This window comes from Eurosta solidaginis, chromosome 1, assembly GCF_040869045.1.
Source record: "Eurosta solidaginis isolate ZX-2024a chromosome 1, ASM4086904v1, whole genome shotgun sequence".
In the NCBI taxonomy this organism is placed as follows: domain Eukaryota; kingdom Metazoa; phylum Arthropoda; class Insecta; order Diptera; family Tephritidae; genus Eurosta; species Eurosta solidaginis.
In genome coordinates, this window is record NC_090319.1 from 342,988,076 (window position 1) to 343,012,743 (window position 24,668).

At 38.1% G+C, this 24,668-nt stretch overlaps 1 protein-coding gene across 1 annotated transcript; it reads right to left on the bottom strand.

Moving 5' to 3' along the window:
- Positions 1-387: 387 nt before the first annotated feature.
- Ude (Uracil-DNA degrading factor) lies at positions 388-24,327 on the bottom strand. The gene is made up of 3 exons (XM_067762426.1): positions 23,939-24,327; positions 9,738-9,918; positions 388-1,090 (listed from the first exon to the last, which is right to left on the bottom strand). Exons 1-3 carry the CDS (start codon positions 24,087-24,089, stop codon positions 451-453), a joined length of 972 nt encoding a protein of 323 aa, XP_067618527.1. The 5' UTR covers positions 24,090-24,327; the 3' UTR covers positions 388-450.
- Positions 24,328-24,668: the final 341 nt, after the last annotated feature.

Sequence of the window (24,668 nt, forward strand, 5' to 3'; positions counted from 1 at the left end):
AGGTTCTCGAGGTTTTTTCTATCTCTCCTGCTTTTAGATTTCTAAGGCAAATATGTATAAATACTACCGGCACCCCAGGGCATTCTATACACAGCATTAGATTCCTTATTGATTTGGAGGATATAGATGTCGGTAGACATCTGTCCACTAGGATTGCTGCAATCTAGTTGTACCACAGTCAGGGACTGCTCCGCAACTTGGTTCATCTTCTTCTGAGTGAAAACCGGAATCTCAGCGTTAGCTCCCTTTAGTATCATTGAGTAAGCTGGAGCCTGACCGCTACCTCCATCTAGTTTATTAGCCGTTGCGTCTTTACTTCTTATGACATTATTTCCCTCCTCTTTCTGTTCTAGGTGTGGTTAAAGTACATAATTAAAAAATATCATATTACAACAAACACAATATTAATTGTGTAGATTTTTATTAAAACATGTTAAATAACATCACACATTATTCGGTTCTTTTCTTCTTCTCTGGGGTTTCACCAACATCATTACTATCATCATCATCATCCATCTTTTTATCTTCATCAGAGCTGGAACTGTCTTTTCGTTCAATTTTACGTTTCTCAGCTTTTTTCTTTGATTTCTTCTCCAAATATGACTTCACTTTATCGGGTTGTGGACTGTAGGCCCAATGTATAAGTTCTAAATGGATTTCTGTGGGCTCGCCACTATCATCATCAAACAATTTAGCTTCCTCTGCCTTCATTTTTTCCATTATCTTGGTTATATTACGATTGCGTATAATATCCCATGATGTTGTATCATCAGCCTCTGGATACATCGTGCGTAAATGTTTGTAATTTCCCTTCGCTTTTTCGCCACCATAAGCTTTTACGAACTCAGCTGCAAGCTCGTCTTTAGCATCGGGCAATTGTTCGATGATTGAATAAGCGAGGTAGGCTCTATTATTTTTTATCAAATTTCCAGTTTCGAACTTTTCTAAGAAGTTTTCGAGTACCTTGACGCCTTCTTGAATTGACTTGATTTTATCTTCGTTTTTTGTGCCAGAAAGTACACGTTTAGAACTACCGATCAAACCCTTTATAGCTAATCGTTGATAGTCTGGATCACGACCTTCAAGTATCCTGCAAAATATTGTATAGAGAAACACTTTATAATGAAAATAGTAACATGTATAGATATAATTTAATTTCATTAGGAACTTTTCGATTACGTAGACTGGGAGGTTAAAAGAGTGGGGCATGCAAAACATGAGGACTGCATTCTCTATATATTGTGACGAATATTATCATCACTAAGCGATACTACCATCTCTAAGCCGATACTAAGCAGCCACTCGTATGTACGTAAACAAATCAATCATCATGTACACACATACATACAAGGCAGCAGAGAGATACTCACAAATGCATGTAATCATCAGCCGAAGTAGTACTCACATATACACACGCATGCTATGCGAGAGGCTATAAACTACAAATACGCATGCATATAGCCAACCAAGTAGTAGATTATAGAAGCAGAAACGTCTAGACATTTGGAGAAATATGCGGACATGGCAACAGAGATTATAAAAGCAGCACAAGCTGAGTAGTCAGTAATCAGTTTGATTTAAACTCGCAATTAGTTGTGAAGTATAAGTGTTATTGCGAAGTACCTGAAAGTAGTCTAATAAAGACCATTTTACATTATTGAATATTGTAGGTATTTATACGACAATTTAGCGATTCGAACGTTTGCAGAAGGTTGGAATTTCTCTAAATCCGTTACAATGTTATATACATATTGTTACGAATATTAGCAACACTAAGGGGTACTGCCATCTCTAAGCCGATGCTAAGCAGTGACGTGAATTCACATCAATAATTCAATCATTATGTCTGCACATACACGTACACGCGGCGGAGAAGCAACGCACAAACACATACAGATATCTTATCTGAAATGCTCCTGAAGGTATGCAATTATGATAAGTGTCGCTCACACATACAAGCGCATGGGGTATGAGAGAAGCTATAAAATTATACAGCTGTAGTTGTAGCTGAAAAATTTATAACTAACTAGTAAGTTCTGGAATTGGAAAAGCTTAGAAATATGCAACGAGGAAATCAGACAGTGTAAAAAGGCGACAACAGTAGAGGCGAAAAATCAGTTTCATTTGAGCTATCAATCAGTTTAGTTTAATTAAGCAAGCTATTCGTTGCAAAGTATAAGTGTTATTGTGAAGTACTTTAATAAAGGCCATTATTCAGTATTGGAGTTATTTATTCAACAGTTTAGTGATTCGAACGTTAGCAGAATATTGCAAATAAGGGAAATTGCAAGTAAATTCGTTACAATTGGTGTCAGAAGAGGAATTGTTGAATAAATTCCGAAGACTTCGAATACAACTGGGACATGCCAAAGTTAAGTGAATTGAAGATCCAGCAACTGAAGAAGGAGTTGGAGAGCAGATTGAATACAACCGGCATTAAACTAGAACTTCAGGAGCGACTACGACAGGCAATGGAATTAGAAGGAATTGACGTGGAAGAGTATGAGACTTGATGGCGAGGAAACAACAAAAATGGAAGAAACACCGCAGACAGTTACGAGCACAGACTTGAACATGATATTGGCTGCAATATCTGCACAAACATCGACAGTAACATCAATGTCGTCGCAAATGTCATCTCAACTGGAAGAACAGAAGACATATATGGCATCTCAATTGGATGAATAGAAGACATATATGGCATCCCAACTGGAATCGCAAGAGACACGCATAACATCTAAGATTGAAGCACAGGAGACGCGTATTTGCGAAATGTCGGCACAAATTTCAGCACAGATATCATCTCAGATCTCCACACAACTAGAAGAGCAGGAAGTCCGTATATCATCTAAACTGGAAGCGCATATGGAAGAAAAACTAACCCAGTTTCATGAAGGCTTTAGTGGTCGACAGGATAAAATAGAGGCACAGATGGATGCTTTGGAGGATCGTATACAGGAGTTGCAACTAAATCGCCCAGCAGTTTCAACGGGTAATCCAAAGGTAAAAACACCATCCTTTGACGGTTCTGTTCCTTTTCAGGTCTTTAAGCTACAATTTGAGAAGACCGCAACAGTGAACAACTGGAATGCTGAAGGTAAAGTTGCTGCACTCTTCGTGGCATTGAAAGGGCCTGCAGCGGAAATCTTACAGACGATTCCAGAGTACGAACGGAACAGTTATGAAACGTTGATGGCCGCTGTCGAGAGACGTTATGGAAGCGAGCATAGAAAACAGATATTCCAAATTGAGGTGCAAAACCGCTACCAAAAAGCAAATGAGACATTGCAGGAGTTTGCTTCAGATATTGAAAGATTGGCTCATCTTGCAAATGCGGACTCACCCGTGGAATACACTGAAAGGGTAAAAATCCAGAGCTTCATAAATGGCATACGAGATGTGGAAACGAAGTGGGCTACATATGCGAATCCAAAACTAACATCTGCTGAAACGGTATCGCATGCACTGACTCGGGAAACAGCCTCACTTTTGAGTAAGCCAGTGTACAAAGTTGATCGCGTGGAAGTGGAAAGGCCAGACTGGGTAGACGCAATTTTGGAAGCATTGAAGGGTACGCAGCAGAAGAATAATGGTGCAGTCAAGTGTGGAAAGCCAGGGCATATTGCGCGTTATTGCAACACCAACCCTAACAGTTCCAACAATGTGGGTGGTCGTAAACGCAGAGAAGAAGGAAATGAGCAAATCTCCAAAACCACTCAATCGTTAAACTAAATCGAGTCAGCCGCAAGGGGCGACAGCTGACTCCCGCAATTGAATGCCCCATAATCTCTATCTCGCAGATTGGAAGAAGATCGAGCAATCTTACTGTTGGAGAACATGTGGATGGAAAGGAACGTTTACTGACTGTAGATACGGGTGCATATCATTCCATCATTCGAGCGGATTTAGTCAACAAAAAGATAAGACCATTGCTTGCAGCAAGATTACGTACAGCCACGGGAGAGGACACCCAGGTAATTGGAGAAGTAGAATGTGAAGTAGCAATTGGGAACGTCACGGTACTATAAAATTTTATAGTGGCAGATATTGTTGATGAAATCATAAATGGAGTGGACTTCTTAAACAACCAAGGCATCAAGATCGATATGGAAAGCAAGACGATGCGATATAAGAACATGGATGTGCCACTTGTGAAACATCAGATTGACACTGGAGGCGCGAGGCCGATACGTCAAGCTCCTCGTAGTGTTCCACTGGCGAAACAGGAAGTTGTGAGTCAAATCGTACAAGAAATGAGCAACAGCGGCGTCATCGAACCATCAGTTAGTCCATGGAGCTCACCGGTAATTGTTTCCTTGCGAAAACCAATGCATGTTTATGTAGGTATGTAATTAGTACATGCAAAATTACATACTTTAAGAATATAGGTCAATGACCAAATAAGATACCAGCTGTTGAGGTAGGTTAGTTATTGTCTTTTTGTATAAGACCCATCAAGAAATTTGTTAGCACTTAAGTGATAGAAGCATATGTGAAATTTTAAAGCTGAGTTTCTTCTCTTAGAATCCTAAGTACGATAAGCACATAATTATGCCTTGAATGTAAATAAATATAGTTTTTATAATGGATTGCTAAAATAATTAGTTTGATCTGATCGAAGGAAGTGGGGGGTATTCTAATGGGGCCTTATTACCATCTTAAAGGCCAAGGTAGGGTGGGTTTAGAGCAGCCGAAACCTATATATGTGCTGCAAGGTGATAAGGGCTGAACACGTAAGTACGCTTGTAGAAGTAAGATTTAGGTGATAGTTTTCTTTACGTCTAGTGTGCAAGTATAAATATTTCTTGTTAGGACTGTAGAATGGGGAGAAGGTATCTTGGCCCTGTATCTGTTTGAATTACCCCGCCCCAGGCTGAAGCTCCGGGAACCAGCCAGTTCACACGCGGCAGCTACAGGAGGCATCTCACAAGACCTTCTGAACGATACTCAAACGTTTCATATCACCCCTTCCTCAGGTATCATAAAGAAGAAGGATGGAAAAATGAGGTTTTGTGTGGACTACCGGAAGTTGAATGACGTTACGAAAAAGGATAGCTACCCATTGCCAAGAATTGACGACGCTCTGGGCTCGCTATCTGGTACGAAATGGTTTTCCACACTGGACTTGAAAAGCGGCTACTGGCAAGTTGAGGTGAAGGAGGAAGATAAAGAGAAAACAGCCTTTAGTGTCGGTGATGGTCTTTGGCAATTTACAGTGATGCCTTTTGGATTTTGTAATGCACCAGCTACTTTTGAGAGACTCATGGACCAGGTACTGAAAGGTCTACATTGGAAAACATGCTTGGTGTACCTGGACGACATCATCGTATTGGGCAAGGACTTTGATGAACATCTTAAGTACTTGGAGGAAGTTTTCCAAAGAATAGCTGGCGCTGGTCTGAAGTTAAGTCCCAAAAAGTGTGGGCTGTTTAAAAAGGAGGTAAATTATTCGGGTCACAAGGTAACGACAACCGGCATCTGCACTGCAAACGAAAAGATAGAGGCTGTAAAGGATTGGCCAAGACCACAAAACCTACATGAATTGAGAAGTTGCCTTGGGCTGTGCACATATTACCGCCGATTTGTACCAAATTTTTCCAGCGTAGCCCATAGCCTCCATGAGCTTACAAGAAAAAATAAAGCTTTTGAATGGAAGAAGGAGCAAGAAGTGGCTTTCCAAACATTGAAGGAGCGGTTGTGCACTGCCCGAATGTTAGCATATCCGATTCCAGGAGCAACATTTATTCTAGACACAGTAGCGAGTGGATATGCTATAGGAAGCGTTTTTCGCAACTGGTTGATGGACAGGAGAAGGTAGTTGCATATTATAGCCTTTCGATTAGAAAACCAGAGAGGAACTACTGCGTTACGCGGAGAGAGCTGTTGGCATTAGTAGAGTGCATTAAACATTTTCACAAATACAGCTACGGCCAGCGATTCTGTGTCAGGACAGATCACGCAGCGTTAAAATGGCTTCTGCAGTTCCGTAATCCGGAAGGACAATTGGCACGGTGGATCGAGCGACTACAAAGCTATGACTTTTCCATTGAGCATCGAAAAGGTAGTACCCATGGAAATGCCGATGCAATGTCACGAAGACCATGTAGTTTGAAATGCAAGCACTGTTCAAAGGACGAGGCTAAAGAAAACGTTATAGATGTCCGGCTAATGATTATAACGTGATGAATGGGACAAGAAACAACTAAGAAAGTGTCAGCTAGAAGATACAGATCTGTCACATGTTATGCCAGGGCTCGAACGAGAATGAGGATGGTCAATGCAAGAATAAACTGAGAAAGAGGATTCCTGGCGTGCTCAGCGAGCTGCATATGGTCAAGGTGTAGGTCATCTTTGAATCACGAAGACGCTCGAGAAAATTAAGCAGAGATTCTATTGGATTGGTTGCCGTCAGTCGGTCACCGAGTGGATTGCCAACTGCAAGGTATGCAACAGAGCGAAAGGGCCCAAAACACGAAGTCATGGCCAGATGAAGCAGTATATTTCAGGAGCACCATTTGAAAGGATCGCCATGGATGTCGCAGGTCCATTTCCTACTAGCAACCGCGGAAACAAATACGTACTGGTGGTTATGGATTATTTCAGTAAATGGCCGAGGTATACCCAATCCTAAACCAATAAGCAGAAACAATAGCAGAAGTGGTTACAAACGAATGGGTTGCAAGGTATGGTGTACCAATGGAGTTACATTCTGACCAAGGCAGGAATTTTGAATCAGCTGTGTTCCAAGAAATGTGCAAGACGTTGGGCATTCGAAAAACACGGGCAACTGCATTTCATCCTCAGTCCGATGGTATGGTGGAACGTTTCAATAGAACATTGGAGGAGCATTTAAGGAAAGTAGTAGACAAGTACCATAAGGACTGGGATACACACATATCATTATTCTTGATGGCCTACCGATCGGCAGTATATGAGACAACGGGCCAAACTCCCGCAAAGGTAATTTTTGGCAATGACCTTCGACTGCCAGCTGATTTGAAGTATGGGATAGATGCCGATGCGGAGAGGAATGTCAAGAAATCCACTGATGTCTTGGAAGAAGAGCTGAGAGAGATACACGATCTGGTAAGGCAACGAGCAAAGATTATGAGTGACAAGATGAAAAGCGCATGGGGTATGAGAGAAGCTATAAAATTATACAGCTATAGTTGTAGCTGAGAAATTTATAACTAACTAGTAAGTTCTGGAATTAGAAAAGCCTAGAAATATGCAACGAGGAAATCGGACAGTATAAAAAGGCGACAATAGTAGAGGCGGAAAATCAGTTTCATTTGAGCTATCAATCAGTTTGGTTTAATTAAGCAAGCTATTCGTTGCAAAGTACAAGTGATATTGTGAAGTACTTTAATAAAGGCCATTTTTCCATTATTCAATATTGGAGTTATTTATTCAACAGTTTAGTGATTCGAACGTTAGCAGAAGATTGCAAATAAGGGAAATTGCAAGTAAATTCGTTACAATATTTATTCTACAAACTCTCACCCTTTTTAAAATATCAAGTAGTTAGACAAACAAAAAATTTTATTTGATATTTTTTTGTTCTTTAAAATAAACAAGTCTGCCTACCATTCCTCTTTGTAAGAGAGAATGCGTTTGTCTTAAGAACCCTGTAAGAAAAATCTCTAGTTTAAAACTGTTGCGCCTCTAGTGCATTCAAAACTAATACTAGTTTGCCATCTAAATTTCCACTTTAGAACTAGTTGCTAGTCGACACTTTTTAGGTAGTTCCGAAGTAGTGTAAAAATTTACAGTTTAAATCTAGGTTTCTGTTGGTACTACTTCGTGAGCTCCGAACCGGAATGAAATTCTACATGTTGCTTATAGTACGATAAAAAAATAAATGCAAGGTACGATAGCCTGAGCAGAGATTTTAGGCCGAGGTTCTCTTCCAACTTGCCTGGTGCTCATCTTAAATTTTTCCTACAACTTGTTTGGGCCGGGACCTACATGTTTTATACCGAGTCCGAACGGAATCTCTGCTAAATCACTGTCGAGGAGCGAGCACGCTAAGAAAAACTTTCTTCTAATTGAAAAAACTTGTTTCTAAAATTTTGATGTTCCTTTGCACGCCAAATCACTGCCCAGTGGCGACCCAGCTTAGAAAAACTTTTTTCTAATTGAAAAAACGTTTTTTTTTTTCTAAATTTTCGATGTTACTTTGTCCGGGGCCCATGGCGGCCGTCAGTGCGATATTCTCCACTTTTTCGATAGTTCCGCACCGGTGGAAAAGTGTGCAAAAAAAGACATACTCATAATCGAAGCTCCTTAAAGTTGGTGGCAGTTTTTTTTGCTGGTAGCCTATTTCTCAAATATATGTTAAATATGAAATATAGAAATCCAAACTGTCGCTTTTATAATTGGAGAAAATCTAGGTACCAATTTGGCACTTTAGGTCTAGTTCCCAACCAGTTATTTGTATCACTAGATGCTGACTTTTCTTCATGGATAATACCTTAAAACTGGAGACTGAAAAGTATTATTTGAAAAAATATTGCCATTGTGATCTGAAAACATACAAAATGTGAAAAAAACAGGGGTAGGAATTGCTGTTTTTATGTGCAGGTCCCTTTTTCGCTCTTATTTGGAATCTAAATCTATAAATAGAGTTTTGGTTGTAAAGTTGGAGATTCGGGATATTAGCGAGCTTTGGGCAATTTTGGTCGTAGTGCTTTTGTTTAGCTATATTTTATTAAAATAATTTGTTAAAAATAAACGTTTGTGAGCACACAAAGAAATCTATTTGTACTACGGCACTATTGTGAATACATGCACGGCATTACCGGCAGTTGCCACCATACGCTAGATGGCAGCGCAACTGTAAGTTTTAATTGATTGATAGAATAGCTGATTTCGGTTGATATTTGATAAGAGATTTTTATATCTGTTGCGCAAGATGCGCACGGGTCCGGCTCGTATACATATATAAGCAGTTGAAAAGATTTAAGGCTTTTAATGCGGTTTTCTAATGGCTTTTTTTCTGTCATATATGTAGTAGGGACGAAACAAATTAAAGGGAGATACACTGACATAACAGCCCTTGGCCGTGAAAAAAACCGCGAGTCGCTCCGTTACATACAACCAGCTGCCGTGGGAGCAAACATCACCTACATAGGGAGGTCAAAGAGCTCAACATTAAAGAGCATAACGAAATGCTGAACAGGTAGTTTTTGCTAAATTGTCACAAACCGAGACATGCTAGCAAACAATTGCTTGATCTAGCCGTGCCTCCAAAGGGGATAAGGGAACAGCTCCATAAGCACTATGATGAGCTCCGGCACCAGCCAACACAGCCGTTTTATCCAGACAAGCATAAGGAGGCCCTAGGCAAAATCCACACAGAATCAGTAAACGCCTTTCTATTCTTGCAGAAGAAAGCACACTACGGAGGGAGACACGAGTCGCCCTGGCCGAACTTCGATTTGGATACACCAATCTCCCAATGCTCTGCCTTTTTGAAATTGGCAGTTTCCTCGGACTTCTGTTAGAGCATTTTGATGACAATTTGTAAATGGTCGCAGCCATTGAATGGGGTGCGGCATGGTTAACACAACAACTACACGGACGTATTTAAATACAACATACGGCTCATTGTAGTGTTCAAATGGGTAGTGTTTAAAAATATACTCCATAAAACAATAAAAGACCTTATGAATTGCCTAAATATCTGCAAAGTGTGTTAGTATTTTAATATACATAGGTGATCTCTTCGCAATTACCTCAGTGTATTTTCTGCTGCTTCTTTGTCTTTAAATCCTAAACCAGGTACTGTTTCAACTTTATCTTCTTTGTCAGTTTTTGTATTTTTATTTGCAGCACCACCGCCATTCTCTTCGAGCCATTTTTCAAAAACTCTGATTGCTTCATTGATATTGTTAAGTTTTTCCTCAGCCTTTGTCACTGAAAATTAAATTAACGAAGCTAATTAAGTACGTTTTAGTAAATGCTAATGACTTAAGATTCCGATTATTTGGCGAACCGGTTTTTCAAGGTTCGAAACGAGCTCAAGGCCAGAACAATAATTTTTTGTAATGATTATTGCTTTTTAATTTTTCTATAATTGAAATATTTTATATATTTTTTGGAATAGTAAGTAGAAATTTTGTCAGACAACCTGCCATAGCTGCGCAGATAGATCCATTTCGAAGGGTGCTAAGCCTTCATCATCAGTAAATTTTAGGCACACTGCGCTAACCATTTAGCTATACAGCGGTGGTTTGTTTGACTGATAAATTGCTACTTCTATTCCTCTTTACCAACTATATTTAATCAGCGTTACGACATCTGTTGCAATTTGTTGTCAATTACTTTGTTTTTCTTTTAGCTGGTGCGAATAAGCTGATAACCTGTCGCCCGTAAATATGCCAAAAGTGGAATTCTATGCGACTTCGTTGTGCTTATTCGATTGATTGCTATAATATATACATATATAGGTTGATATTGTGGCGAATGTTGACATCACTAGGCTAGTTAGTGAATACGCAACAACAAAAACATGAAGTAGCCACACTTATGTACAAGGCAACGAAGAGATCTCACACACACAGATGTAGTCATCAGCTGAAGTTATTACTCACACATACAGACGCATATATGTACCTCAGTTATCAAGCAGGCGATACAGCAATTCTAGAAGGCTAAACGTCTAGACCTTAGTAGAAATATGAGAACGAGGCAACAGAGAGTATAAAAGCAGTGCAAGCTACGGAATTATGAATCAGTTTTGATTTAAAACACGCTATTGGTTGTGAAGTACAATTGTGAAGTACTACTCTCAAAGTAGTTTAAATAAAGATCAGTTTACAATACTGAATATTTTGAGTGATTTATTGAACAGTTTAGCGATTCGAACGTTGGAAGAAGGTGCATAATATCCAGGATTTCCCCAAAATTCGTTTAAATATTGTTACGAATGTTAGCAACACTAAGGGGTACTGCCATCTCTATGCCGATGCTAAGCAGTGACGTGAATGCACATCAATAATTTAATCATTTTGTCTACACCTATGTACGTACACGCAGCAGAGAAGAGATGCACAAACACATGCAGATTGCCAGGTTAGCCTTTTCGAGGCTAGATTTAGCCTTTTTTTTGCCTTTAGCCTCGAAATTTTGTGTTTAGCTTCGTGACTTTTTTCTAGCCTTTTTTACTCCGAATATATTTTTAAAAATTTCTAAAATAAAATAATTTCAATAGTTCCTGTGAACACCTAATACCTAATAATATGAGTTCTCTACAAAAGATTAATTCTTTTTCTGCTGAAAATTCGTTGAAAATTTCAAAGACAGATGTATTTTCTTACTTTGAAAAAGAGAAGTATAGTTATTCTAAAAGTCAAATAGCATTAATAGAGCTGCAATGGCGAAAACTTATAAGTATACAATGGAAAAATGTACACTCCACCATGGAATTTTGGTCGGAAGTCCGAGAACATAAAAATGCATTAAACGAACCTCCTTTTTTATAACTTGTCGAATTCATATTTAGTTTTTTAGTATTACCACTCAGTAACGCGGAGGTTGAAAGAGTTTTTAGTGGCATGAAAATTCTGAAAACTTAATTAAGGAACAAACTAAAAATTAAAATGCTTAATGCGCTGCTTAATATTAGATGCTCATTAAAACGCTTATCTAAATGTTGTAATGACTTTGAAATTACCTATGATCTCATATCTATGGTAAATAGCCAAACTTTATACCCAGATATAAGTTCTTCTGATTCTTCAGACGGCGAATATTTTATATAAATAACTAGCAGACCCGGCAGACGTTGTTCTGCCCTAAATATGGCTTATCTGCATATATTTTAATAAGCTTTTTCCGTCTAACTCTGCCCTACCCCTCTACACTTTTTCCTAATCTTTTTATTCACTCCTCCCTCCGTCTTTTTCGCTTCATCTCCATCTTCGTCTCATTCTATCTCTTTCTCAGTCTACTTCTCTCTTTTCTCTTCTCTCCAGTTTTCCTCCTTCTTCTTCATCTCTTATTGCCAGTCCCAGAGGGTGGTATGTATTTTGTTCCAGTCCCATTCCGAGTCACAGTCCCAGTCCCACTCCGAATCTCAGTCTCAGTCCCAGTCCTAGTCCTAATTCCAGTCCCAGTCCGTCTCTGGTATACTTCACGGAAAAAAGTATCCTAAATACTAATATAGACAAATTTATATACGAAATTTCAGGCAAATCGAATAGGACGTATGTAAATAGGTATGTGGGTATTATTAATTCTTGTCTTTATTTCAGCTTCGCATGCATATTTATCAGTTTTGCCAGGTTGATGCGACTAAATCGAATATCACAATGTACTTTAGAGCTCTCAGCAACAGTTTTTATTTGATATCCATAATACACACACATTCTAGGGGCATCCGGGTTCATGTTTTGGCCTATATCTCGAGACCCTAGTCACTCAGCAGTATAAAACTTACTCTGTATTATAGCACACATCAACAGCTTCAATTTGATACCCATAATATAAAAACACATTCTAGGTGTATCCGGGTCCATGTTTTGGCCTATATCTCGAGACCGTAGTCACCCAGCGGTGTAAAGCTTACTCTGTACTAAAGCATACATCAACAGTTTCCATTTGATATCCATATTGTATAAACACATTCTAGGGGTACCCTTTTCCACGTTTTGGGCTATATCTCGAAACCCTAGCCTCCCAGTTGTATGAAAATTATCCTATACTATAGCACTCATCAACAGCTTTCATTTGACATCCATATTGTATAAACACATTCTAGGGGTATCCGTGCCCACGTTTTGGCCTATATCTCGAGACCCTAGTCACCCAGGGGTATGAAAATTGTCATGTACTATAGCACTCATCAACAGCTTTCATTTGATATCCATATTGTATAAACACATTCTAGGGGTACCCGGGTCCACGTTTTGATCTCAAGACCCTAGACACGTAGCGAAAAAAAAAGGTAGACGTTGGCCGATTCTCAGACCTACCCAATATGCTCACAAAATTTCATGAGAATCGGTTCAGCCGTTTCGGAGGAGTTCAGCCTCTAAAACCGTGACAGACGAATTTTATATATTAGATTAGTTTGTAATATTTTTTATGTATATACACATATGCAATCATTTAAAGTAATTCCATGTGCTAGTCAAAGAAAATGTGCCTGATATGTTTTGAAACAGGAAGTTATGCTTAAGTTTTTTTATAAAAAAAATTTAATGAATTATATTTTAAAAAATTTCTGGCCTTTTTTAGCTTCTTTTTTTTCTAAATTTAGCCTTTTCTAACCTTTTTTTTTGCCAATCTAGCTTAATTTTTTTGCATCACCTGGCAACACTGATTCTGATTGTGGAAGTGTCGACACATACAAGCGCATGGGGTATGAGAGAAGCTATAAAAATTATACATCTGTAGTTGTAGCTGAGAAATTTATAACTAACTAGTAAGTTCTGGAATTAGAAAAGCCTAGAAATATGCAACGAGGAGGTCGGACAGTATAAAAGGGCGACAATAGTGGAGGCGAGAGTCAGTTTCATTGAAGCTGTCAGTCAGTTTGAATTAAGTACGCTATCTGCTGGGCAATGGTAGAGTTATTTATTGTGAAGTACTTTAATAAAGGACATTTTTCCATTATTCAATATTGAAGTTATTTATTCAACAGTTTAGTGATTCGAACCTTAGTAGAAGATTGGAAGTAAGCAGAATTCGTTACAATTGGTGTCAGAAGAGGAATTGTTGAATAAATTCCGAAGATTGGGAATACAACTTGGACATGGCAAAGTTGAGTGAATTGAGGATCCAGCAACTGAAAAAGGAGTTGGAGACCGTGGTTTGAATACAACCGGCAATAAGATCGAACTTCAAGCACGGCTACGACAGGTAATGGAGTCATAAGGAATTGATGTGGACGAGTATGTCTTTTATCCTAATGGGGACGAGACAACAACAAAAATTGAATAGAAAAACGAAACATCGCACAGTTACGAGCACAGACTTGAAACATGATTTTGGCTGCAATATCTGCACAAACACGACAGTAACATCAATGTCGTCGCAAATGTTAGAAATGTCGTCAGAAATAACATCGAAGATTGAAGCACAAGAAACGCGTATGTCAGAAATGTCGACACAGATCACATTGAAGATTGAAGCACAAGAATCGCGTATGTCAGAAATGTCGACACAGATTACATCGAAGATTGAAGCACAAGAAACGCGTACGTCAGAAATGTCGACACAGATTACATAAAAGATGGAAACGCAACTGAAAGAACAAGAGGCACGCATAACAGTACAGCTCGAAGCGCAAGAGGCGCGTATATCATCAAAACTCGAAGCGCGTATGGACGAGAAAATAACGCAGTTTGAGGAAAAAATCGAAGCCGAGGTGGATGCTTTGAGAGGTCGTATACAAGAGTTGCAATTAAATCGCCCAGCTGTTTTAGCAAGCAATACAAAGGTAAAAACACCATCCTTTGACGGTTCTGTTCCTTTCCAGTTCTTTAAGCTACAGTTTGAGAAGACCGCAGCAGTGAACAACTGGAATGCTGAAGATAAAGTTGCAGCTCTATTCGTATGAAGGGGACAGCAGCCGAAATCCTACAGACGATTCCCGTAGGAGAGCGGAACAACTATGAAGCATTGATGGCTGCTGTCGAGAGACGTTATGTAAGCGAGCATAGAAAACAGATATTCCAAATTGAGTTGCAAAATCTCACCAAAGAGCGAATGAGACTTTGCAGGAGTTTGCCTCGGATGATGAAAGATTGGCTCATCTCGCAAATGCGGACGCACCCGTGGAATACACCGAGAGGGTAAAAATCCAGAGTTTCATAAATGGCATACGGGACGTGGAAACGAAGCGAGCTACATACGCAAACCCAAAGCTGACATTTGCTGAAACGGTATCACATGCACTGACTCAAGAAACAGCCTCCCTTTTGAGAAAGCCAGCGTACAAAGATCATCGCGTGGAAGTGGAAAGGCCAGGCTGGGTAGACGCAATTTTGGAAACATTGAAGGGTACGCAGCAGAAGAATAATGATGCAGTCAAATGCTTTAAGTGTGGAAAGCCAGGGCATATTAGGGCGTTATTGCAACATCAACCCTAACAGTTCCAACAATGTGGGTGGTCGTAAACGCAAAGCTGGAGGAGATGAGCAAGAGCGTGCCAGATGTAAAAATCGAGAGCTATCTCCCGCTATTGAATGTCCTGTGATATCTGTGTCGCAAATTGGAAGGAAATCAAGCAGTCTTACCGTCAGAGGTAATGTGGATGGCAGGGAACATGTACTTACTATAGATACGGGCGCATCTCATTCCTCGATTCGATCTGATTTAGTCAACAGGAGAGTAAAACCGTTACCTGGAGCAAGGTTGCGTACGGTCACAGGCGACTATAAACAAGTCCAGGGAGAAGTGATATGTGAAGTCCTAATTAGGAAGGTCATGGGTGTACGCAAATTCGTTGTGGCGTAGTTCGTTGATGAAGTCATATTGGGAGTGGACTTCTTAGTGGACCATGACATCAGGATCGATATGCCAAGAAAGATTATGCGCTATGAGAACCAGGATGTGCCACTTAACTTCAGTTTGGTAGAAGGGTTCAGCAGTAATCGAGTGATGGTGAAAGAGATCCGACAAAAACCGCAAAAGTCAAACGCAGCAGACCGGGCAAGGGTTGATGGAACGAATGGGCCAAACAAATCAAAACCGAAGGTACCTGTGAGAGAAACACTGGCATTGAAAAGCCCTAACGGACGTACTAAAACGAAGGAAAGAATTTCGCAGAAAGAATGCAAGGGTGGTTAAGCCAGGGCACACTACTGTTGTGAAGCGTCGGAACGATACTGATTATGCAAAGCAAATCCGTCCAGCGCAAGCTCTACGAAGTAGTTCATTGGCCAAACAACAGAGTGTAAAGGAACGAACCAGGGTATTGAGTAGTACAATGAGAACAATAATTCGAAATGTTTCTTGGCGCGAGATTTGGTACTGTTATACAACCCTCACCGGCGGAAAGGTGTTCCATCCAAATTTCGGTGCAGTTGGGAAGGCCCGTATAAAGTCGTGAAGAAGATCAGTGATCTACCGCATACAAACCATTGGGAAACCACGAAGTAGAAGAGTGGTTCATTTGGAGATACTGGCAGCGTTTAGATTGAGAGATTTGTCTCATCGGGACGATCAGACTAAGGTGGAGGGCAGTGTTACGAATGCTAGCAACACTAAGGGGTACTGTCATCTCTATGCCGATGCTAAGCAGTGACGTGAATGCACATCAATAATTTAATCATTTTGTCTACACGCAGCAGAGAAGAGATGCACAAACACATGAAGCTATCTTATCTGAGATGCTCCTAAAGGTATGCAATTGTGATTGTGGAAGTGTCGCTCACACATTCAAGCGCATGGGGTATGAGAGAAGCTATAAAAATTATACATCTGTAGTTGTAGCTGAGAAATTTATAACTAACTAATAAGTTCTGGAATTAGAAAAGCCTAGAAATATGCAACGAGGAGGTCGGACAGTATAAAAGGGCGACAACAGTGGAGGCGAGAGTCAGTTTCATTGAAGCTATCAGTCAGTTTGAATTAAGTACGCTATCTGTCGGGCAATAGTAGAGTTATTTATTGTGAAGTACTTTAATAAAGGCCATTTTTCAATTATTCAATATTGGAGTTATTTATTCAACAGTTTAGTGATTCGAACCTTAGTAGAAGATTGGAAATAAGTCGAATTGCAAGTAAATTCGTTACAATATATATAAGTGCTTCGCATAAGAGAAGTCCATAAAAACGAGGCTTAAACTTGTTAAAAATCGCACTTTTAAAGTTCCTCTATAAAAATTAGATTCTAAAAGCCCTTACCCTCCCCTTACCCATAGCTCAATTGAACCAGACTTGCTTTACACATATTCTAGCTCTCTATCGTTCAGTCGTTAGCGAGACAGCAACGAATAAACACTGGGCACGGCTGTCACATAGATGTGAAGATTCCCTGTGAGAAATATTATGTGGGGGAAACTCAACAGTTGAGACGGAATTTCCGTAATTAACTCATGATCTACACATTTTAAGGGTGGGTTTTTAGATTTGTTATAGGTAATCAATGAAATTTGTTTTTTTTTTTCAAAAACAAAAACTTGAACTTCTTTTCTGCAAAAAATATTATAGAATGTTTAAATTAAAGTATCTTAGCAATATAGTCAAAAAATTAACATGAACGCGTCTTTATGTTTTTTTTTTTTTTTTAAGTCAGCCACATATTTTTTAAACACTTTGCACTCCCCTGATTGCGGCACCCGTATAATATTCGGAGATATGGTGTTTTAAGCGAGTTATCGCCACTATTTTTGTGATACTTGCCGTGTCAATCCACTTTGACAATCCAAGTTGCATGTGCATTTACATACAAAAATATCGGTTACCCTTCGAAGCAACTACAACTTGATGAATTAAGCAATTTGGGAATGTTTCAATATATTTTTGAGTACAAAATCAAATTTTCCAAAGAGTGTGATAAAACTGTTTTTAATACATGCACGCTGTTATTTTAACTTCAATTTCCTACGGGGATGCTTAAGGCGTGCTCTGCTAAATCTCAGTCGCTACGCTCACACGACATGTAGGTGATAGAGTTGTGCTTTTTCGTTCATTTCAGAGATTCGAATCTTTCGTTCTTTTTCTGATGAACGAACAAGTTGCTCTTTTTGTTCATCTGTTCTTTTTTTTTCAAGCAAATTTGTTCACTGCTGCTCGCACCCGCGAAAAAAGCCAACAAGTATAGATGGGGGTGTGTATGCAGCAATGCTTTGTGTAGGTATATTTAAATGTGTTATGAATAAATAAGTTAATATATATATGTATAATTAACTTCAAAAAAAGTTACAAATTTCGGAAGATCCAGGAAATTGAAAGAGTAGAGACACAAATTGTAAATATGAACTTTTCAAGTTTAATAAATGTAATAGTTAGTTTCTTGCAAAAAATGTTTTTCATAAATAGTCCATACATAATTGTTGTAGCAGTGCCACACACACATGACCACACATATCTTTAGTGTAAGTGGCATCATCGACATTCGTGCTCACTGTGAATTTCAGCGTATGTGAGTGTGAATTTTCAATGTTCGCGAACGAGAAGAGAGAAAGAATAACTTTAGATAAAACGAACTCAAAGAACAAATGAACTAAAAGAACAAATAGAACCGAAATCGAAGATCTAGTTCACTTGTTCAGTTGAGAGACCCGGTCAATTGAACAAGTTCAGAACGAAACGACCCAACTCTAGTAGGTGAACGCCGAATAATTGTCCGACACTCCACAAAGCTCTTCTAGGCATCTCTGATTTAGATATTAGGCCTGATTACATTCACGAAGGCGGCTACAAAGCGACTTCTGTCAAACTATTTTTACACATGTTCCTATGAGGGTCATTATTTTCGGCGTGACAGAGCAGCACGACAATCAATCTCGAATGCCGTTGTAGCCAGATTAAACCTAATTCTATTGTTGTTTAGCGACAATAAAAACTAAAATAGAAGTAAATAACACATAATAAAAGCTAAAATTATTAGCTGTGTTCTCCCTGCCTTGAATCCATAGAAAACGTAGAAAGTTTTCCATTTTACTGTCAGAAGTTTTCCACACGCAACAACTAAATACATTGTGAAAAATTTTCTACAGATTCTACATACATTTCCTATACCCAAACACATGTATATTTGAATTTATAAAGTGCATAATATATACAATTCATATTTAACTTTTGGCGCTACATGCAGGATCAGATGGAAAGGATATTAGTTGAGTAAGTAGAGCGTTCTCAGAGTGTTGTATATTTGGTCTAGAAAATGTGGAATATTTTCTACGTTTACGTAGACTGAGAATATCGCCCTATTCTTTTGGGCGTTTTAAAAACAAATGTTATATTTTTATCTAAATGTTTCGCTACTGTTTGCTATAGTTTATATTTGTGGCCGCGGCGTTGAAAGTAATAAAGTAGCCAATGATAGGATTCGGTTGTCGGCAAGCTTTGCTTTATTACGGTTGTGGTCTGTAAAGGCAGTGTTGAATGTAATCAGTCTTTTTGGCATTCGTATACAACGAATCAACATTTTTTAAAATTTGTCACTTGTATATTTGATGATGGTAATACTAGTGATGCACAGAACAGACACTGGGCGGATCCGGCTCCTTTAATATGGAATCGGAACAAACCGATACCGAACGCTCGTTTCGCACAGAGGCGAATCGTTCGTGTTTTTGCACATAGCGTAAAAAAAACGAAATTTATAGAGAATGGCATTGGTAGACGAAATCTTCCGTATGCTATAGGTCCCCAATATGGTCACCGAGCCTAAAAGGAACACATTGGAGGAAATTGCAGATCTGTCAAAACACCGCGCTCAGAACTGCCACGGGATGTCTTATGTCTCCAGAACATCATCTACACAGTGAGGTGAGAATGTTCTTCATAAAGGAGAGAAATTAAATGCTGAACAAATAGTTTCTGCTGAAAACCCAGAAAGCTGGGCATCCAAACAGACATCCCAGAAATTTAAAAAGTCATCTCCGTAAGCACTATGAAGAAATCCGGCACGTAAGTGGTCAGCCGCATGAAGAAAAGGAGCGCGAAAGGGATATCAGAGACGTCCACAAAAATTCGTCGGATTACTTTGCTATCAATTGCTCGTGAACCCCGTTCTCAAAAACAAATACCCTGAACTCGCAGTTGAGAAAAGCAGCCTTCCCAAGGAGACGCGATCTTAGGTTAAATTCTTACTTATCCATAATCAACCCCGATATGCCCATTGTCTGTCCTGCTTATAATGTGTCCGAATGATACCACCCATATCTTCAATTGCAATGCGGAACCAACGCGTCTAACGTCCTCATCTCTTTGATGACAACTTGTAACTGATCATACCTATTGGATGTGGCCAAGTACTGCTACAACAACAACGAAATCGCTAAGAGATGATTCGTTCGTCTGTGCCATCGTTCCCAATAAAGATTTATGCTATAGTCAAAAGGTCAAATTTGACCTATTGGAAACCAAGCAAGAGAAGCTCGGCCTAAAATCTCTTCGGTGGTTATTTCGCCTTGTATTTGTTTATTTATTTTTGAAACCAAGCATAAGTTTCAAATATGTCGACTGATGATGTTTAAGCACCAGAGATGCAAATGAACGCATTGGACCCCAGCGGGTTAGGGGGTCAGAATATTCCCGCGGTAGGTATGCCAGACTCAAGGGGCTGTGTAGCGCAACCCTTCAAGTTGCCAGCGCAATATATAGCTTCTCCAAACCCAATTGACAACCTCACCTATCCGCGGCGAATCCTGTTTTACTAACAGACGAGGCTCTGGCGACCCCAAGCTCCTCATGGAACTTGGGGTGGGGAGGAAAGGGATGGCCTGAAGGTTTAATGTGGCCACATAAATCGTTCCCGAGATGCTAGCACCTGAATGGTGCTGTGGTACCGGAGCGTACCGGATCTGTATCCGGCAAAGGACCATTACATCGATAACACTCCCCAAAGCCTTCGGGGAGCAACGTTATCGCTACAACAACAACAACAAGGCATTATATGTTACTTCATTTTCTCAATATAATTGATAATTCCATAATAAAAAAGGCTAAGACTTAATTTTGATTGATTTCAATCATTTGAATGAAATCTCTTTTCAAAGTCGTTTGCAGATTGCACAAAAAAATGTTTAAATATCTTTGCTAAGAAGAAGTAAATTAAAATTTATTTATTATCTTTATCAATCATGAACAAACAAAAAAGATTGTTGAGTTCTACGATTGAATTAGGTGACTTTATTTAATTATTCAGTAGTTCCGATTTATAAAAAAAATAAAAGTTCATATTTTTACTCTTTACTCGAAACGTTAGTCAAGGATAATTGCAGTCCAGTTGAAATTATTCATTGAGACTCACAATAATTTCAATGCTTGCATTCATTTACTTTTTTTATTTATTTATTGACAAAATATTAGTACAATAAGATCTAGGATCTTTTATAGTACAAATAAAATCAATTACGCGTATAATAATCATCATATATATTATTACTAATTGCTGTTTTTATGCACGGATTCCTTTTTCGCTCTTATTTGGAATCCAAATATATAAATAAAGTTTTGGTTGTAAAGATGGAGACTCGGGTTATTAGCGAGCTTTGGGCTAGTTTCGTCGCAGTGCTTTTGTTTAGCTATATTTTATTAAAATAATTTGTTAAAAATAAACGTTTGTGAGCACACAAAGAAATCTATTTGTACTACGGCACTATTGTGAATATTTGCACTGCATTACTGGCAGTTGCTATCATACGCTAGATGGCAGCGTAAGCTGTTTTAATTGATTGATAGGACATCTGATTTTTGTTGATATTTGATAAGAGACTTTTATATTGGTTGTGCAAGATGAGAACGGGTCCGGCTCGTACAATAAAATACATATTTATCGTAAAATTTATATTAAGGATACCGAAACCGGAAGAAATCTTTAGCTGAATAAGCTAAATCCTACTGTAGTGACAAAAAATAGATATTTTCAAAGCTTACTTTCGCTCAGATAAATTTTAAATTAACTTTTGGAACCAGTACAGGCACAAAGTGCGTACTTGGGTTCGTTTGTAAGCCGAACTCGACAGATTTGATTCCTTAAATATTCTGAACCTCTTATCATTACATACTGTATTGTGCAAAACAAAAGCAACAAATTCAATGCAAATATATAATGGGCTGTATTTTTCTCGCTAATAAATTTAAAGTAATGGTTTTTTCAAAATATATAATAGTGATAGGTCAACTATTTATAAAACATTCACTAATTTAAAGTAAAAATAAATATTTCTTACAGGTGCAACCAATCGATGACTGGAACTAGCTCTTCTGCCTGTAAAAGACACTCCTTTTAAAAGGAAAATACACTAATTTTTAAAAGAAAATAAAATTGCAGGCGCATGTATGATCCCCCGATCCTAAAAACACCACCCCCACCCACAGGAGGCTTATAGTTTGATCACAATTTAATATTAAAGTTTCCAAAAAAAGCAAGAAAACGCTGTGAATTGAGCAAATATGGTGCTACCAGACTTCAAAATATGTATAAATAAAAAACGACTCAATGTATTTTAATAGCGCGATTTTGTATTCCAAATTTTCTATTTTTTATGAAATAAACGTAAATTATTTAAAAAAATAAAATAAAATAATTTTAAAAAAATGTTTTAAGTTAAACGGTTTTATTGAAAACAATACTTAAATGCAGTAATAATAACACTAAAAGCTAGAAAATAATTAGGTAGGTCCTAGGTACTAGTCATCACACTCCTTATCAATCTAGGGCGTTGATCAGATAATTAAATAAAAGCGTTGGGCGCGTGAAATTCCTAAAAATGTGAGGCGTGGCGTTGCATAACCTTATCAAGGTTCAGTTGGTTTTATATATATGACTGTCAATAAAAATTTGACACGTCAAACGCTTTTATTTAATTGTCTGATCAACGCCCTAGATTGATAAGGAGTGTGATGAATAGTACCTAGGACCTACCTAATTATTTTCTAGCTTTTTGTATTATTATTACTTCATGTAAGTATTGTTTTCAATAAAACCGTTTAACTTAAAAAATTTTTTTTTAATTATTTTATTTTCAAGTTTTTAGTCTTTATTTAATTGCCTATTATTTCTCATTCTATTTAGTGACTCATTATTACAAGGACTCTTTCCTGACAATTTGTTACAATATAAGTCCTCAATACATAATACTTCCAAAGACTTTACTCGACTCTGCGGCACGTATGCTTGTCCATCCTCGAACTCCAAAATATTTTGATGTCACTTCTACCGGACTGTATGTAATATTTGTTCCAAATACGAGCCAAATTGGGCCACAAATACGATTTTTTTTAATATCTCGATCTTTGCGCCACCTAGCGGCTTTTTTTTTCATAGCTCGCTTTCCAATCATGTATGTATTATGTGTTCCAAATATGAACCAAATCGGACCACAAATACGATTTTTTGAAATATTTCGATCCATGCACCACCTATCGAAGTTTTTTTCTTATTATTGCATTGTCATCGGGTTCTGAACTATATTCCAAGTTTCAAGTTACTTAAATTTCAATTACAAAATTCGTGCCGTCCGTCCATCCTGTCAAGTCAAGCTAAATAAAACAGTTTAAAACAGCGCCGCATGCGAAAATCCCGCAATTTTTTATTCCAAATTTTCTGTTTTCTTGTTAAATAAATACACGGAGTTGAATGAAAAAGGTCAGTTTTTCTTTTTCATTCGTTGGTACTATTTAAAACATCTGGTAGCACCAAGGAAACAGTGAATTAGATAATTAAATTAAATTTTACGAAAATACGTAAATGTAAACAAAATAAAAGAGTTTTTTGTGCTTTTATAAACATTAAAGAGTGTAGTTAGGTATAAAGTTCTTGAGAAAGTGCTCGTCTGTAGATAAAAAGTGATAGTTATACCTTAGTAGCTTCAACAAAAAATTACTAATAAATTGTTAATAACAATTTAAAAGTAACTCTCGGTGGGAGACTCCCTGAGACCCTATATGCAAAATTTCAAAGGTTAAACCTCTTTGGTTTCCGAATAAAGCCAAATGGACCCTTAATGTATGGCCAACGCCAGCTCCATGCTAGGCAAAATAAAAATTGTTGTTGTCCTCACTGGTGTTCGCTTTAAATTAGTGAATGTTTTATAGATTGTTGACCTGTTAATGACTACCGCATATTTTGAAAGAACCATTGCTTGAAATTTATAAGCATATGTATAAAATACAGCCCTTTATACATACATTTGCATTGAATTTGTAGCTTTTGTTTTGCACAGCACTGTATCTATATAATACATTAGATGCCTTCTTAGTTATAAAAAAAAGGTATGTACGTTTATACTAGAATAAGTGTGAAACTCACTGGTGAGGACACGTTTCGCACGTCCCAACAAACCACGTACTGTCAATTTTCTATATTGCATATCATGACTTTCCAGCAGTTGTAATGTTTCCTCAGCTTTTTCCTTATCCTTGAAACCAAATTTTGATTCACCATTCGCGGTGTCTGCCATTTTTCTTCTTTTAATATTTTGTAAAAAAAAATTTAAATATAGTTGATTATCTTTAAAGAGTTGCTTCTAATACTTTACTAATTCTGTATTCACTTTTAATTTTGAACTTTAAATACAAATATATCTGAGCGTTTCTTTCACAGACTTTTTCACACGAAACGCAAAACACAACTAATAGTGATGTCATGTCCGAAGCATATGTAAGTTGAACTAAGAAATATTTGAAAATGACACATTGTTTGAATTTGGTGAGCTTTTGAATTGAGCAAGAGTACGCATTAATAAAGGGGATGATCGAGTAGCTCTCCGGAAACATATTGCGCATCTCATCCAGTATGGGCGCTGAAGCAACCCACTGCAAAAAATATGATCCTTATATAATGCTTTTGTCATAAGGCCAAACGGCCTATAGCTGCAGTCACTGGTGCGTTATCGGTAACCGTATCGGTAACTTTATAACAGCTGATTCGACCAACGTTATGGGAATCAATGTTATCGATTATTGGTGCCGTATCGTAACGCTAAGGTCGTAACCGTATCGTAGCCAGCCAATTGGTTTTTCGTTTTTCGCCGTATCTA